This window comes from Haliotis rufescens, unplaced genomic scaffold (assembly GCF_023055435.1).
Source record: "Haliotis rufescens isolate VD_foot unplaced genomic scaffold, xgHalRufe1.0.p SCAF_10, whole genome shotgun sequence".
Classification (NCBI taxonomy): Eukaryota; Metazoa; Mollusca; class Gastropoda; order Lepetellida; family Haliotidae; genus Haliotis; species Haliotis rufescens.
The window spans coordinates 726,989-743,982 of NW_025963780.1; the positions used below are offsets into that span (position 1 = coordinate 726,989).

Here is a 16,994-nt window from a genome sequence, read left to right on the forward strand (position 1 = left end):
TGATAGATATGGGCGAACTGCTCCTGGCCTATCTTAGCACTGAATTTATGTTTTGTAAATTGCTAGTTCCGGTTTGTTGCTTCCGGAATTCTCACGAAAGTGTCAAGTCGCCGTCAAAACAATGCAAAAATATGAAAAACTCGAGAAAATCGGAGAAGGTATGCTACCTCATTTATTTATATCGCTGGACATGAACTGAAAATTAAACAGTTTTTCAAAACGACCGTTCTTTGTGCAGCAGCAGATCCAGATTTGGGTCGAAGCTGATTCAGTTGTTGAAGTCAGACGTCAAAATAGAAGTTTAGACACCGGCAGATCAACACAGGGTCATACAATATACATAGCGGTCCCTGAAAATCATTTAGTGCTGAAGTTTTAGACACAGTGTTGCCTTCGAAGGATCTGTCAGGAAATCCTTAATATGCCGACAAGCCGAGCCCATAGTCTGTTTTGTCAGAAGTTACGATACACGAAAACCTGCCCATGCTTGTATGTTACATATCATTAATCTCATCTCTACTACAGTAAACTACGGTTATAACGAATACGCTTATAACGAACTGACGGATATAACGAACTTACTTTTTAGTCCCGACTATTTGCTGTGGTTATGCTTTATATATGCTTATAACGAACTACGGTTATAACGAACTAAAAATAGTAGTCCCTTTGAGTTCGTTATAACCGTAGTTTACTGTATTCGATTTATTCTATGACTGAGATTGCAGTTGAGTGTTAAAACTTTGATGTGTGATTACAAATATTGTTAGAAATATTTTCCTTGAGTTATCAGTTTCTGTACATGTTAGACATGCCATAACTTCTTGTTAATGACCAACATAAGACATTATTTCAAACTTTTCATTTCATATTTACCCAGGAAGATACATTCCCTCGATTCCTATGTAGGCTTGTGAATTACCTCCTCTTGAATGTAATACATATATCATGTATATAGTGGCAGTGTGAAAAAAATATGAAATATGATATGATTAGAGTTTATGTTTGTTTGTCAGACTTAATCTTGCAACGTTTGACTGACTTAGCTAAGTCCCATCTTATCGTGTCAAGGGAGTTAATTGACTGTAAAAGTACTGTATCCACCCTTGCCAAAGTAGGCTGGAATTTCTGGGCTTGATCGTAGCTCCACCAGTGGCTATTATGAGTTATGTCTCTCCCTCCTATTGACCAACCAGATTCAATCACTCATATCACTTACATTGCTTAAAGTAAAATAGTGTTTACCAAGTGAAGATGATCTGATCGATGATCAAGATCTTTTTTGCAACAAACAGTTCTTACCGCACAAAGTGCATCAAATCATGTGAGCACCTTGATTAAAAACATGAAAAGATTTGGAAATATCTGTTGTCGGTGCACACGCTTTGCAAATCCTGCCATCGACTGAACTCTGCATGCCAGTTTACAAACCGGATGTCGATTTCATTACACGATTTTGATTGAACTATGCATCATGTGCATAGACTCGTTAGTCCAGACAAAATTTAACTCCCTAATTCCAGCCTAGTTCGGCAAGGGTGGAAACAATACTTGTATAGTCAGTTAACTCCCTTGCCTCGAGAAGATGAGCTAAAAAACACACAGTTGCATCATGGTGCATCATGCAATAAACAAACCCAGGCCTTAGCACCCAAACCACATGGATGGATGGATGGATGGATGGATGTGTTCTCTCCAGCATTAAATGGATGGAATATGTAACATCACTTTCATGAAACTGTCATATTTGTAAACAGTTATGGTTTAATATTTTATATTTTCTGTTATGAGCTTTTGTCTCACTCCTGATTCATGACAGTTAGAGTAAAAAATCCCACTAATTGCTTTTCTCTTTTTCAGGGACATATGGAACTGTTTTCAAGGCAAAGAACAGAGAGACGCATGAAATAGTTGCCCTGAAGAGAGTGCGTCTTGATGATGATGATGAGGTTAGTCTATGAAGATCAGTTAGTTATCTCTCCATTACCATTCTATCTTGTATGACATTGGTTCAGTTCCAAGGTAAGCAATACCAGATCACATACTGTGTATATGAAAGAGGTTATTTGTGCAAAAATAAGAAATAAGCTACATTATGAATAGATGTGAAGTAAATACAGTCGTTTTATAATCAATTGAGCTCTAGAAAACGTGTTGACTTGTACCATGTGTTGTTGTTTTTTCTGCCCAGGGTGTTCCAAGCTCTGCTTTGCGGGAAATCTGCCTGTTGAAAGAATTGAAGCACAAGAACATTGTCAGGTGGGTTGCACATAGACTGTCCCCACTGTTCAAGAAGTCATTAATCCATTTCTAAACTACTTTAAACCTTGAAATTAACATGAGCGTGAATTAAATGCGAAAAATGCAAGCGGTCTTTGTTTGCATTCATGAAACTTCGCATTTATGGCTCCAAAATGACTATCAACAATAAGACAGTCTTACTGCACATTTAGGATAGCGGAAATACCAACTTGAATATAAACAAAAACACGGTTTATTGAGCAGCAGTTGTAACAAGTATATAACAATGTCATTCAAAGAATAGGAATTACACACTAGGCATCCGGTGAGTTATCACTGCTGTGGTCAAGAGTTCTACCCTCTTGTGTCAAACTAGGCATCATTGACCACTCCAGCAGTCCAGACTGACGCCACCCATTAAACACTTTGTCAAAGGCCGACACAACCCAATGCGCACCGATAGGCCTACAGCCTTTGTCTTGTCATTTGCCTTCAAGCTTGTTGACACCTTCTCCACTTACCATGAGTCAAGTTTGTTGTTTAACGCTGCACTCAGCAATATTCAATCAACATGACGTGGTCTGTAAATAATCTAGTCTGCACCAGACAGGCCAGTGATTGACATCATGAGCATCGATCCATGCAATTGGGATATGATGACATGCATCGAACAAGTCAGCAAGCCTGACCACCCGATCCTGTTAGTCGCCTCTTACAACAAACATAGGTTGCTAAAGACCAATTCTAATCTGGATATATACATGGGGGAGTTGTTAATCACAGATGGGGCACGGGTGGCCCAGTTGTCTAAGGCGCCGCTATTCGCGGTGCAGAGTGGCGTCCCTTGGGCACGCCAGAAACCTATGATTGTGGGTTTGAATCCTGGTTCGCCCTGATTATGTTTCCAGGTTTGTCAGCACCATACCTGTGCTCGTGGGTTTCACCGAAGTGGTAAACATCAGACCTGCATCACTTCAGGCTTTCCTCCTACATTAAGCTGACACGCTGCGATATAACTGTAATACTGTTAAAAGTGGCGTTCAACCCAACTCACTCACTCCCTTATCAGAGATCCTGTTCACAATACTGGATGTATTTGACACAGCAGTGAACAGTAAGGTGTCACATGTGCGTTACAGATTACATGATGTGCTGCACAGCGAGAAGAAGTTGACGCTGGTTTTCGAGTACTGTGACCAGGACCTGAAGAAATACTTCGACAGCTGTAACGGGGAGATCGATCCTGACACAGTCAAGGTACAGCCATTTATTTAGGATTTATTATCAGATTCCAAATTAAGTGTCCTTAGCAGTAAGGATGAGGATATTACCGGTATATTGGTAAATTGAGGTTCATTCTTTCCACGATAAGTATCACAATATCATGTTTAAATGCTCTGTATATCGGTTGATTTAAAATACCAATTTTTATCATGTGGTTAATGTTATACACTTGCCAAATACATGTATCTTCGAAATGTTTCCGTAATTTCAAAATGGAGTTCTTCTGTGGCAGTGGTGTAACACCAAGTCATCACTGTCCCGTAGTGTGCATCCGTGTGTATTTATTGAAAGAGTAATAAACATTATGCTGTTCCAGCATCTTGTTTTGTTCCATTTATGAACTTCAATTCCTGCATTGATGTTTTAAATTACTTCTGAATTCAAAATTTTGAATTATACAATATATTGTGATATGTATCGCAATACAGCCTTGTGAATAGTAAAAATATTGTGTATATACTTTAAACATCCAGTACCCATCCCTACTTTGCAGGCATTTTGAGAATAGTTTCGAAATTGTGTTAAAAATTTCGATTTTTTTTTATTCATTGCTAGAATGTGTAACTAACATTAACATATTTTAAGGTGGGGACGAGTAACTCGGGTACTCCGGTCGGATGGGTCCTGAGTAGGACGCTGTACCCACAGGACTGCCCGGACCTGTGTTTAGACACGTGACATATAGTTGCTTATGTTTGCATTTCTTTCTGACTGTGCACACATTGTTTCTGACTTTTATACGTTTAAGTAAAGATATGACATCAGTCGACTTCAGTGTATGCATGATCTGATCACTTTATATGTGTACGTAAATAGCATTTGCCAGGGCTCCAGTAAAACAATTCCCAATCAGACATTATGTAGCCAACTCTTGAGACATACATTGGGTATCTGGGTTGGGTCGGGTAGTAGGGGGTCGAGTACCCGGGTCGTAAGTTTGGACTTGTCCCAGCCCTTACACTTTTCCTTTTTGTTGGTCCTGCTGCATCTTCCGGAGGCAAGAGAGTTAACTGACTATGAAAGACCAGTTTCCACCCTTGCCGAACTAGGCTGGGATTATGGAGTTACATTTTGGCTAGACTAATGAGTCTTTGCATAGTCCAATCAAAATCACGCACCGGAATCGAAATCCGGTTCGTAAACTGTCATGCAGAGTTCGGTCGATTGCAGGATTTGCAAAGCATGTGCATCGCCAACTCGTTGTCAACAGATATTTTCCTAATCTTTTCATGTGATTTGATGTACTTCGCGAAGTAAGAACCGTTTTATCACAAAATAGATCTTGATGGTTGATCATATCGTCTTGACTGGGCGCCACCATTTTGTTTGAAACAAATGCATATGATACGAGAGGTGGAATCTGATTGGTACATATGGGAGATGCATAGAATGGACATAGCTCGTAATAGCCACTGGTGGCACTATGATCGAGCCCAGGAATTCCAGGCTAGTTCGGCAAGGGTTGAAACTGGACTTGAAAAGTCAGTTTACACTCTTGCCTCGGGAAGATGGTCCTGCTGTCACTGAATGCAAGTCACCTTGACCAAACCATACCATGAGTTATAACTTTGATGACATGAATTTTAACAATTTGAAAAATTTTCATGACACTTGCTGCAGCCTTGGTGCAGAATATCATCTTAGCAGGTCGACATAAATCCCTGAGGAGCCCACACTGACCAGTTAACACCCTGACAATCAAGTCTTGAAGTGACTGAGAAATTTGTGTAATGCTACATACTGAGAGGCAGTGAAAGGTTTTCATGCAATATCGTTTTGTAAAATACACCATTCAGCAATCCAAACTCATGGTTCCTCTGGGCACTATCAGTGGCATCGTCCCGAGGCAAGAGCATCCACTAGCTTTTTTATCAAAGTCTTGTTTCCATCCTTGCCACATCAAGCCCACTTTCCTGTTCTAAATAGGACTGGACTATCACACATATGGATGGTCCAATCAGAGACTGGTACACCTTCGTATGAAAGTCCTTTACCGCTGCCTGGCTTTGTAGACATGTCTTTTCATCTTTTAAATCTTTTCCTTTGTGGCGGGGTATAAGGAATTTATTTTCAGAAATTTATTCCCTCCCAAGCGGGCTACACAGTATCTTATCAAGATCATGTGAACCAATCAGATCTCATCATTCTGACATGGAGGTATGATAATGGTATTAATAAACATATGTGGATATTTATTGGTGCTTTATTTATTTACGTCTAGTTTAATGAAGTTGGTTATTGTGTCGTTGTCTGTTTTCAGTCGTTCATGTACCAGCTGCTGCGAGGCCTGGCTTTCTGTCACAGCAACAATGTCCTTCATCGAGATCTCAAACCACAGAACCTGCTCATTAACAAGGTGAAGAAACTAGCTACACCCACCTTGTCAGCAGAAAGGGTGCTGATACTCAGCTCTGTCACACATAATTACCATAGTACTCTGTTATCATGAATGCCTAGTTCTGTGAAGGGGGCACGGGTGGCCCAGTAGTCTAAGGCGCCGTGATTCGCTGTGCAGAGTTGCGTCCCTTGGGCACGCCAGAAACCTATGATTGTGGGTTCGAATCCCGGTTCATCCGATTATGTTTCTAGGTTTGTCTGCACCATACCCATCCTCGTGGGTTTCACCGAAGTGGTAAACGTCTGATACCTGCATCACTTTGGGCTTTCCTCCCACATTAAGCTGACATGCCGTGATATAACTGTAATACTGTTAAAAGCTTACTAGTTCTGTGAAAATCTGGGGTAGAACAGGTCTTCAGCAACCCATGCTTGCCGTAAAAGGCGACTATGCTTGTTTTAACCGGTGACTTACGGGATCGGGTGGTCAGGTTCGCTGACTTGGTTGATGTAAGTCATCGTATTCCAATTGGGTGGATCAATGCCCATGATGTCAATCACTGGATTGTCTGGTAGAGACTCGATTATTTACAGACCGCCATAATATAGCTGGAATATTGCTGAGTTCAGTGTCAAACAAAAAAACAAAAACAAACATCATGAATGCCTCACCAAAAATGTTATCAATATTTTAAAATTAATAAGTCTGTCCACAGTTCTATTTTCTGGAACAAACTGACTCATTTAGCACTGAATCAAAATTTGAATCAAGTTGTTTTTCAGTTTTTTTTATATAAATACAGGTTGTCTATCTTTTTCCTTGTACCACACTGTTGGTATTTACCTGGATGTTTACCTGGATGTGTACCTGTTTGTTTCAGAATGGTGAGCTGAAGTTGGCAGATTTTGGTTTAGCAAGAGCTTTTGGAATTCCAGTTCGGTTCTACTCTGCAGAGGTAGGACCTATCTTCAGCATCCAGTACTAGCTCCATCATGAGATATTGCTTGTCTTAGACCTAGAGATAATCTGGTTAAAATTGGTCTTCTCGTACAGGATGATTAGCAAGATCGGGTGTTTAGGCTCAGTGACTTGGTTGATGCATGTCGTCGTATCCCAGATGCATTGATCAATGCTCATGATGTCAATCTCTGGATTATCTGGGCCAGATTAAGTTATTTACAGGACTGGTCGGCTGGGAGTCAGTATACTGTGTCTGAGTGAGGTATCTATATTTAACTGCAGCATGGTATATCAGTGGGTAAGCACCATAAAACCTGCGTTATTCCTGACTAGTGGCAGCAGACACATACACTTTGCTGTATCAATGCGATAATCTTAAACACAGCATTATACCCCATTTCACCTCACCTGTAATCACTTCAGGTAGCTGAAACATAAAATGGTGAGATTGAGATTTTGATAAGAAAATATTTAGGGGGGATGAGGTCATATGAATGGTAAACTCAAAGATCAATGAATGAAAGAACCAGAAGCCATTTTGTAATGTACAACAACATCTTTATTGCTCATAAAATCGCCACAAAATGAGGCAAATGGAAGCCAAGATTTAATCTCAGACTGCAGAAAATGACATTTTGGGGTTGAGTAGTTTTAAAATTTTCGGAGCTCCCTGGGTAACATGGGGTAACTCAGCCAGGCCTCCAAGAGTTTGTTTTGAGCCAGTTAGTTTGGAGAAGGGTCAGTAATGTGAAAGGAGCAACTTGCCCTGCTGGCTACATACAAATGTGTTGTTAAATCTACCCCTGACTTGTTGGAACTAATTCACTGATTGTTTAACCCCAGGTTGTTACGTTGTGGTACCGACCTCCTGATGTACTGTTTGGGGCCAAGATGTACTCAACATCAATCGACATGTGGTCTGCGGGATGTATATTTGCAGGTGAGTAGGTATATAGAGGATATTATATTCGTGTTCATGTCATGTCATACAAGCCGCAACAGCAGCGAAATCACGATTTGTCGAATGACGTCAACAATCTTCAGCTATGATGTCGTTTCTAGTATGAAGTCATTCCGACCTCATGTCACAATGAGATTTAAATGACGTCAACAATGCCTTCCGGATGACGGAAACAATACACTGTTGTCTCATGACGTGATATGACCCTTGGGCACATATGATTTTTATGTACCCCGATATGTTTGCCCTCGTAGGTAATAATGCAGGTATCGCTGACTTGACTGTTAATCACCGGATTGTCTGGTCCAGACTCGATCATTTACAGACCGCCGTCATATAGCTGGAATATTGCTGAGTGCTGTGTTAAACAATAAACAAACAAACTTGGCAGTTAATAATAAAGTCTTTTGGTTCATTATTGATGTGTTAAGTAGAGTATAGTCATATTTTCTTTCCAAATACCAGGAAAAGAGTCTACTGTCAAGAGTAGAGTATAAATGATAATATTCATGTAATGAGACAACCTGCTACCTGCCTGACAGTTGGAGTATTCTATTTGTTATATGTGACCCACCATGAGACAAGGGACCTCCTGGGTGAAAAATCACATTTTGACCTTTCATTATATTTTAAAACTACAGCATCTTTGGAACACCATTATACAAATCACAAGCTTCAATTCATATTTAGTACAGAGATACATGACATCACCCATTTCGATCTTCACTGAAGTATGTTGACGTCAAACGTCGTTATGACGTCATAGCACAATTGTATCCTAGTACCCATAAGGTCTCTTTTTCTCCTGGTTGGTCACATATACTGTATTTCAGTGTTGTAATATTTCTTAAAAAAACTGTTCATTTCATCAATAAATTTCATCTTCCATTTTTTTATTTCTGGGTTGCTGGGATGTGTCAGGATTGTCTTGTTCACTTGCTTATGTGAAGCCCATTCTTGGAGGACAGTCCACCATTGGGATATTGCTGAAATATGGCTGGAATATTGCTCAAATTACATGAAAGCATACCCCTCAGTCGCTCATCACTGACTTATCCATCATATGACTCAATTCCAGAGTTGGCGAATGCTGGTCGGCCGCTCTTCCCAGGAAATGATGATGAAGATCAACTGAAGAGAATCTTCAAGTATCCTTGATCTGCGATGGTTTTTTGCAAGTGCAGCAATCTTTATAGTCATAGAATTTGTCCTCACCAACCTATGCTGGTTGTAAGTGGTGACTTAATATTCCTGACATTTTTATAACATCAGATTGGTTGCCACATCAATGATGTTGGATGAGAGTATGATTTGTTTGTTTGTTTTTTGTTTAATGCCACACTCAGTAATATTCCAGCTCTATGAAGGCGGTCGGTAAATAATCGAGTCTGGACCAGACAATCCAGTGATTGATATCATAAGCATCGATCCACACAATTGGGATGCAATGACATGCATCAACCAAGTCAGCAAGCCTGACCACCCAATCCTGTTAGTCGCCTCTTATTTTTAGCATAGTCGTCTTTTGCAGCAAGTATGGGTTGCTGAAGACCTGTTCTAACCCGGATCTTCACGGGTAATATTGTATAGAAATATCAATATTTGTGTTATATAAGAAAAGTTTGCAGAGCTGTTTCTGTTCCATCAGTTAAAACCCACCTGGTAGGACCCATCTTCCCGAGGCAAGGTAGTTAACTGACTAACAGCCTGGTTTCCACCCTTACCGTACTAGGCTGGAATTTCTGGTCTCGATAGTAGCTCCACCTGTGTCGATTACGGGTTATGTCCCTTCTATGTCCCTCCTTTTAACAAATCAGATTCCAACTCTCATACCACTTGCATTTGCATCAAACAAAATGGCGGCGCCCTGTCAAGACAATGTAATTGATAATCAAGATCTATGTTGTAATAAAATGGGTCTTACTTCGTGAATTGCATCAAACACATAAGCACCTTGATTAAAAACATTGAAATGATTTGCAAATTATCTGTTGACGGCGAGTTGGCGGTACACATCCTTTGCGAATCCTGCAGTTGACCGAATGGATGTAGATTTCGTTACATGATTTTGATTGGACTATGCATAGGCTCGTTAGTCCAGCCGAAATATAACTCCCTAATTCCAGCCTAGTTCGGCAACACTTGCCTCGGGAAGATAGGTAGGACCCAAGTGCATTGTAGTCCACTGTGGAATATGCAGTCCTTGACCTTGACCTAGATTACTGGGAACACCGACAGAGGAGACCTGGCCACAGATGACACAGCTGCCTAACTACAGGGTAGGCAGATGATAGGCCACACATTTAGCAACTACAACTGTAGTGCCCATTACTGCTACACCAAGATCTGATGACGTCCCATTACAACTCACCCCGACCAATCAGAGCATCGCTTAAGAGATCGAGAAAGTGAAAATCCAAACGTGTTTTCTAATCATGTAACCTCGAAGAAGTCAACATAGGCCATTTTGAGGATTATTATGGGCTGTGCAACTGATTCTGCTAAACATCGTCCATCTCTTGCTTCAATGGGATAAATATTTAGAAGGGAGACATTTCATAGCCTGTGGAAATACTGCTGTACAATCTCGCAATCTATTAGATTTCTGGGGGCACGGGTTGCCCAGTTGTCGCGATTCGCTGTGCAGAGTTGCATCCCTTGGGCATGCCAGAAACCTATGATTGTGGGTTCGAATCCCGGTTCGCCCCGATTATGTTTCTAGGTTTGTCAGCACCATACCCGTGCTCGTGGGTTTCACCGAAGTGGTAAACGTCTAAGACCTGCATCACTTCGGGCTTTCCTCCCACATTAAGCTGACACGCCGCGATATAACTGGAATACTGTTAAAAGCGGCGTTAAACCCAACTCACTCACACTCACTATTAGATATCCTTTTGTTCAGTTTTCAAATTTTGAATCAAGAGCTTTGTCACAATAAATTTCAGTGCTGGAGTTTGAGTCACCATTTCAAAATTAGTGCCATATAGCTTGAGAAGGTTGTTTCTGATTGGATAATGTTGACTTCCTAAAAGTCACTGCATTGGTCGGTCAAAGTTTGTGAAGGGTCGTTCTGACGCAGTGTTTGAAATAATTTTAAAACCGAACAAGACAGTCGAGCATGTGACCAATAAATGTTGCCTGCCCGCATTCAGAATATTATAAATATTGAAATATCGCAAAAACTTAGAGATGTAATACTGTCTTGATTCATCTGAAATAATGCAAACAATTTCTTGAGAATCTACAAGGAGTTATAATAAAATTGAATACGTAAGTAGTCTTAAAATTATCTGCCAGACAGTCAGGCAGCTGGAGAAAATTTCTTTCTTACAGCCCGACAGAAAAGTTACCAGCCACGGGCAGGTGGCAGGCAGTATTTTTTTCGGACACTTCTGACGTGAATCGGATGTCCTCAGATCTAGGTGGAGCAGTAGCACTTCTTGTTTTGAAGAGATTGATTGATTTACATGAGACTATAACGTTGAACTGGAACACATTGCTTGTTGAACTGAAAGTTAATAATCTGGGTTTGAAAAAATAATCCATGACTGTAGATTTTTTATTATATCGCGGGAATTTTATCAATACAACTTCCATTTAGATTGTAACATATTAATGTTTCTAGCTAGAAATCTATTTCACATTTGAACACACTGTAATGAAATGGAAAATCAAATTACAAATGTTTTCTTTATGTTCCCGATTATCGATCACACAACAACCTTCGTATCTATAGCCAAGTTAGTGAACCACTAGACTACAAGGCGCTGATAAATCACAATGCTTTTAACCCTCATGGTGCCTGGACGTCAGTCAGCCTGCATACTGCTCAGTGCCGCACTGTGATGACGTTGCTGTTTCAAAAATGTATACATTGTATCAAAAGTGTTACAACATCTTTATTTCTTCACACAGTGTAACCAAATTGTATGACATGCAACTCCAGTTGATTGTCTTTCCATCAGTATCTAAAGTCACCAAATCCAAAAGATCTATGCACTGCTGGTATTATAAGCTTCCTACTGTTCTACATTAATCGTAATATGGACACACCCGAATATGGCAAGCTAAGTCAAGTAAGCGCCCTTGTTTGAAATCTAATTGTCCAATAAATCATATCATTGGCAAGTACAGGTCCTAACAGTGATAGACATATGACATTTATGTTGAAGTACACATTCACTGAGAATTTTCCGTGAGTAACATTTACCGATAAAAAATCCCAATGAAATTGTGCGTGTTTTTTACGTCAAAATAAAATTGACAGAACTGGTCGTGATTAATTCATACGCAGACTCTCTTTTTTAGTACTGTACGCCAGCAAGAGATATTTTACGCCCGTTTCCTAAGGTTCATGGAAAGAATGTTTGAAAAAATGTTGATAAATGCTTTTTCTTTTTCGTTTTATAAGTTAGATAAAAACACTTCCCGCGGGTTTTTATGATATTTAAAACACATACCCTTGGGATAATACCTTGGGTCTGATGTTCCTTGGTTTTATCCTGTGGATGCAGGTTTTAAATATCATATAAACCCTTGGACGTGTTTTATCCATCACATAAAGCAGTGTGTCTCTTGACTCACTCACTCACTGTTTCTGCTTGCAGCCATTCCCTATGTATCACGTCTCCACCACATGGCAGCAGGTGGTCCCCAAACTCAATGCTAAGGGCAGAGATCTTTTACAGGTAAGTCCGCAACTCACCTCAGTAAACTTCAGAGTGAGTGAGTTTGGTTTTACGCCGCTTTCAGCAATGATCTAGCAATATCACGGCAGGGGACACCAGAAATGGGCTTCACACATTGTACCCATGTCGGGAATCAAACCCGGGTGTTCAGCGTGACGAGCGAAGGCTTTAACCACTAGGCTATCCGACCGCCCCCACGCAAAATGCATCAAACCAGTTGAGCACATGATTAAAAACATTAAAAGATTTGAAAAATATGCCCTGACATTTCTGCAATCGTCTGCACAGAAGTTTATGAATCGGATGTCGATTTCGCTATGGGATTTTGATTGGACTATGCACAGATTCGTTAGTCCAGCCAAAATATAACTCCATAATTCCAGCCTAGTTCGGCAAGGGTGGAAACAGGAGTTTTATAGTCAGTTAACTCCCTTGCCTTGGGAAGATGAAGAGGGTTGGCATCTCTAAATAAACACCACATCACACCATTAAAATAAAAAAATATGGTCGTTTTGATAAAGTAACTACATGATGGATAGATATTAGTATGAATCTTAAGATTCATGCTACTGTATTCGACGTAATAAGTGCCCAGGACTTTTAAAATTAGACGTAGGGGCTCTTATTAGAATATAATTTTGGTGAGAAAAAAACAGTTGAAAGATTGTAAATTTCGTGGTTTATGCTGACAGCCTGAAATTATATAAAAGGAGAATCTGTGCATATTAAACACGATAGATATATTATTCAAGAAATTTATTGCCCATAATTAAGGGTGCATATAACACACGAGTGCGTATTATACATGAATAAATAAATCTTGTGTACATTGATCAAGGTAAGGGTGCTAATTGGGATTGTGCACTAGCTAATGTATTGGCAAATATTGCCGGGGGGGGTTGTTAGAGCTGGGCGCTTATTACGTTGAATACGGTACATATATTTGAGATTCACATGGTTAACAATTTTTGCATTTACTCACAGTGTCTTCTCGTATGCAACCCTGCCGGCCGGATCTCTGCCGAGGAAGGCCTTCTACACAGCTATTTCGCAGATCTCAGTCCAGCCATCAAACAGGGATGAACCATCATGGCGTGAAGACATGAATCTTGAAAGCATCAGTCTCCAAATTGCAATTTGGGGTTGAACTCACTCCTGTCGGAAACCTCATGGCATAATGGGACAGATTTCCTATGTTACCCTCATTAGGAAGGCCAAAAGAACACGATGAAGTCAAACATCTTCAATACGTGGGGTAATGAAAGGAACTCTGGTCACACGTCATAAACATATCATTTGTTTTAGTTAGAGATGCTGTTTCAGTTATTTTTATATACAAATATTGAAAAGGTCTGTCCATGCTAAAAAGTCTTTGTGAGGAGAGAAAGGACTTGAACAGAAGATGCATTCTTTTAGGGTTGACAAATCTCTGTGCAGGATGGCGTCCCTTAGCCATGTCAGGATCTGGTGTTCGTAGGTTTGAATCCATGATTTTGCACCATGAACAGAGTGAGTGCTAAATACTCTGACCTGAGACACATTCAGCTTTCATGCCAGCTGACACTGTCCAGTCAGTAAGTGAGTGAGGTTTTACGTCGCTTTTAGCAATAATCCCAGCAATATCACAGACACCAGAAATGGGCTTCACACATTGTACCCATGTCGGGAATCAAACCCGGGTCTTCGGCGTAACAAGCAACCCTTGAACCACTAGGCAGTGTAGACAGGGGCAGTCTAGTGGTTAAAGCGTTTGATCATTAGTCGAAGACCCGGGTTTGATTCCCATATGGGTAAAATGTGTGAAGCCAAATTCTGGTGTCCCTTGCCCTGATATTGCTGAAATATTGCATAAAGCGGTGTAAAACCATACTCACTCATTCACTCATTATAGAACCAGTATTCCAGTTATATCAGCTTACTATGGGAGGAAAGCCTGATGTGATGCAGGTCTGATGTTTACCACTTTGCTGACACCCAGGAGCATGAGTTTGGTGCTAACAAACTTAGAAACATTATCAGGATGGACCAGGATTTGAACCCACAATCATAGGCTTTTGGCATACCCAAAGGACACAACCATGCACAGGTAATTGCAGTGCCTCAGACGACTGAGCCAGCCATACCCCAACTCACAGACCAGATCGTTATGTTGTGGTATTGTTACTGGATGTCCTGTTCGTGGCCAACATTTACTTAACATTCATATACATGTGGTCCACATCATTTCAGGTTTGCTGTAACACGAGATAGATGATGTGCTCGTCTTTGTACCATCCTCCCATACTAAGCTGATATACCGGGATACAACTGAAATACTGTTCAAACTGACGACTTTAAAACCAACACACTGGTACAAGTCAGCCTACCATCTGTCATGTGATTCTGTATTGAACAAAATGGCTATTTATTAATCAGAATGATTTTTTTATTTCATGTATTTATTCCTGTTTTTTTAATGGATGGATGTTTTGTTGGCCTGATAGTTTTCACACATTATCTTCTTGCAACTTGATATCTAGTCATCACGTGCTATTCCTGATGAATGAACAGTTGATTGTATTGAACCAAATTCTGTTTTTAAGGCAACAAGAAACAAATTTCTTTCGGTTCCTTAATTATTTTGTCAGTCCCTTGTTTATATAGTGAGGCAGTCGGGACCGGAGAATAGGTTCGAGGTATCGGTACGTTCAAGATAAGGGGGTTCATGATATAGGAATTCGAGATAAGGGGGTTTCAAGATTAGGGGGCTCAAGATAAGGGGGTTGGCGATATAGGAATTCAAGAAAAGGGGGTTCAAGATAAGGGGGCTCAAGATAAGGGGGTTCAAGATATAGGAATTCAAGACAAGGGGGTTCAAGATAAGGAGGTTTAAGATAAGGGGATTCGAGATAACAGGGTTCAAGATATGGGGGCTCAAGATAAGGGGGTTCAAGATATAGGAATTCAAGAAAAGGGGGTTCAAGATAAGGGGACTTCAGAAAGCAAGCACCCACAATCTTAAGATCAATAATATCTAATCATTGATAACCCTTCAGTTTATAGCCAAATGTCATAACATTTCATTTAAAACAATTTAGCTGTCATTTAAGAAAATGCATTAAATCCATACATTTGATAATACTCAAAATTAATAGGTTTAAGAACACAATATTACCCATTAACTCAAAGCCCTTATAATACATGGTTTCATGTGAAGATCAAGGCAAGGCAATATTATGCTACAATCCTGAAAGGTTTCTGCAAAGACACTTGAAGTTATATTGGCCATATAAGTGAAATACTGTTCAAGGTGATATCAAACCAAGCCCAGCCCAGCTGATGGCATCACTGAAGTTGAGTAAACATGTTTTCATTGTTAAATGTTGTCATCTATCATGATATAAAATTGAACATTAATTTATTATATTTATGATATTTGTGAATCTTTTTTCACATATATTGAGACAAAGCCTTGTTCAAGGAAGAGTTGGACCAACTGGTTGGAAGTTGTTGTACATTGGTAAGTATATTCTTTGACACACTCTCCCTACTTAGGTGAATGCATACAGATGTAACCTATGTTGTGTCGGTGAATGCATACAGATGTAACCTATGTTGTGTCTGTAGAAAGCAAGAAACGATGACACGAAAAGGTGGTTATGATTTATGGGTGATATGTGGGATGAAAGAGTCCAAAGGTTTTTATGAGCTTCACGGCCCTCATCTAAAAAGAGGATGTTAGCCCCAAAGAATTTATCCCGAGGATGAGGATTTTATATAAAAAAGAACCAGAGGGATAGTGATTTATCTTATTTAAACCGGAAGACAAATATGAAACATGCTTTATCAACAATTTCATGTTCCAAACATACTTTCCATGAACCTTTGGAAACAGGCGTAAAATATCTGTTGCCGGTGTACATATCCTTGAAAGAGTGGTTCTTAAAAGAGTTGAGATTTTTCAGCGTCTCTTGGGAGTTTTTAGTGGTACACTCACAGGGCTACACATATGAATGTTGTATGTTTGCGCCACTGAAGTATGAAGAAGACATTTGTCGTTGGATTTTACATGAGTGAGTGAGTATGGTTTTACGCAGCTTTTAGCAATATTCCAGGAATATCACGGCGGGGCACACCAGAAATGGACTTCACACATTGTACCCATGTCGGGAATCAAACCTGGGTCTTCGGCATGGCGTGACGAGCGAACGCTTTAACCACTAGGCTACCCGACCGCCACGGATTTTACATGATGTTACTGAGACGTTCCAATATCACATCGGAACATAAAATCACAGGGATATTGTAACACACCAACGTATCAGACTTAACCCGCTTAAAGAACAATCAGGATGACGTCGCTTCTTTCTAATGATAATATAATGTTATAATAATGTATTATATTAATGCCATGCATTTATATGGTTTAGTCATGACATACCAAAAGAAACGCTGAATGTTTTAAGGAAATGGCCTGTTTTCTGAAGTAATTGAGAGATGTTATGATTTTGGTGTACAAATTTGTTTGTTTTGACAATTGTGG

General features: G+C 40.0%; 1 protein-coding gene and 1 long non-coding RNA gene across 2 annotated transcripts; one reads left to right on the top strand and one right to left on the bottom strand.

The window, feature by feature from the left end:
- Positions 1-66: 66 nt before the first annotated feature.
- LOC124112070 (cyclin-dependent-like kinase 5) lies at positions 67-14,325 on the top strand. Its single transcript, XM_048386267.1, has 11 exons — positions 67-158; positions 1,861-1,949; positions 2,192-2,259; positions 3,381-3,498; positions 5,786-5,881; positions 6,744-6,818; positions 7,667-7,763; positions 8,863-8,932; positions 10,003-10,063; positions 12,392-12,472; positions 13,457-14,325. Exons 1-11 carry the CDS (start codon positions 122-124, stop codon positions 13,553-13,555), a joined length of 891 nt encoding a protein of 296 aa, XP_048242224.1. The 5' UTR covers positions 67-121; the 3' UTR covers positions 13,556-14,325.
- A 1,506-nt stretch (positions 14,326-15,831) lies between these two features.
- On the bottom strand, positions 15,832-16,262 carry LOC125374769. The gene is made up of 2 exons (XR_007218748.1): positions 16,062-16,262; positions 15,832-16,027 (listed from the first exon to the last, which is right to left on the bottom strand). It is a non-coding gene; the product is annotated as an uncharacterized LOC125374769 (long non-coding RNA).
- Between the last annotated feature and the right edge of the window lie 732 nt (positions 16,263-16,994).

Bases quoted from the DNA above. Each gene is read 5' to 3' on its own strand.
- LOC124112070 (XM_048386267.1), top strand. From the start codon at position 122: ATGCAAAAATATGAAAAACTCGAGAAAATCGGAGAAG. The intron at 8,933-10,002 runs GTATCCTTGATC...ACCTTGACCTAG, and splicing joins CAACTGAAGAGAATCTTCAA to ATTACTGGGAACACCGACAG. The intron at 12,473-13,456 runs GTAAGTCCGCAA...ATTTACTCACAG, and splicing joins AGGGCAGAGATCTTTTACAG to TGTCTTCTCGTATGCAACCC.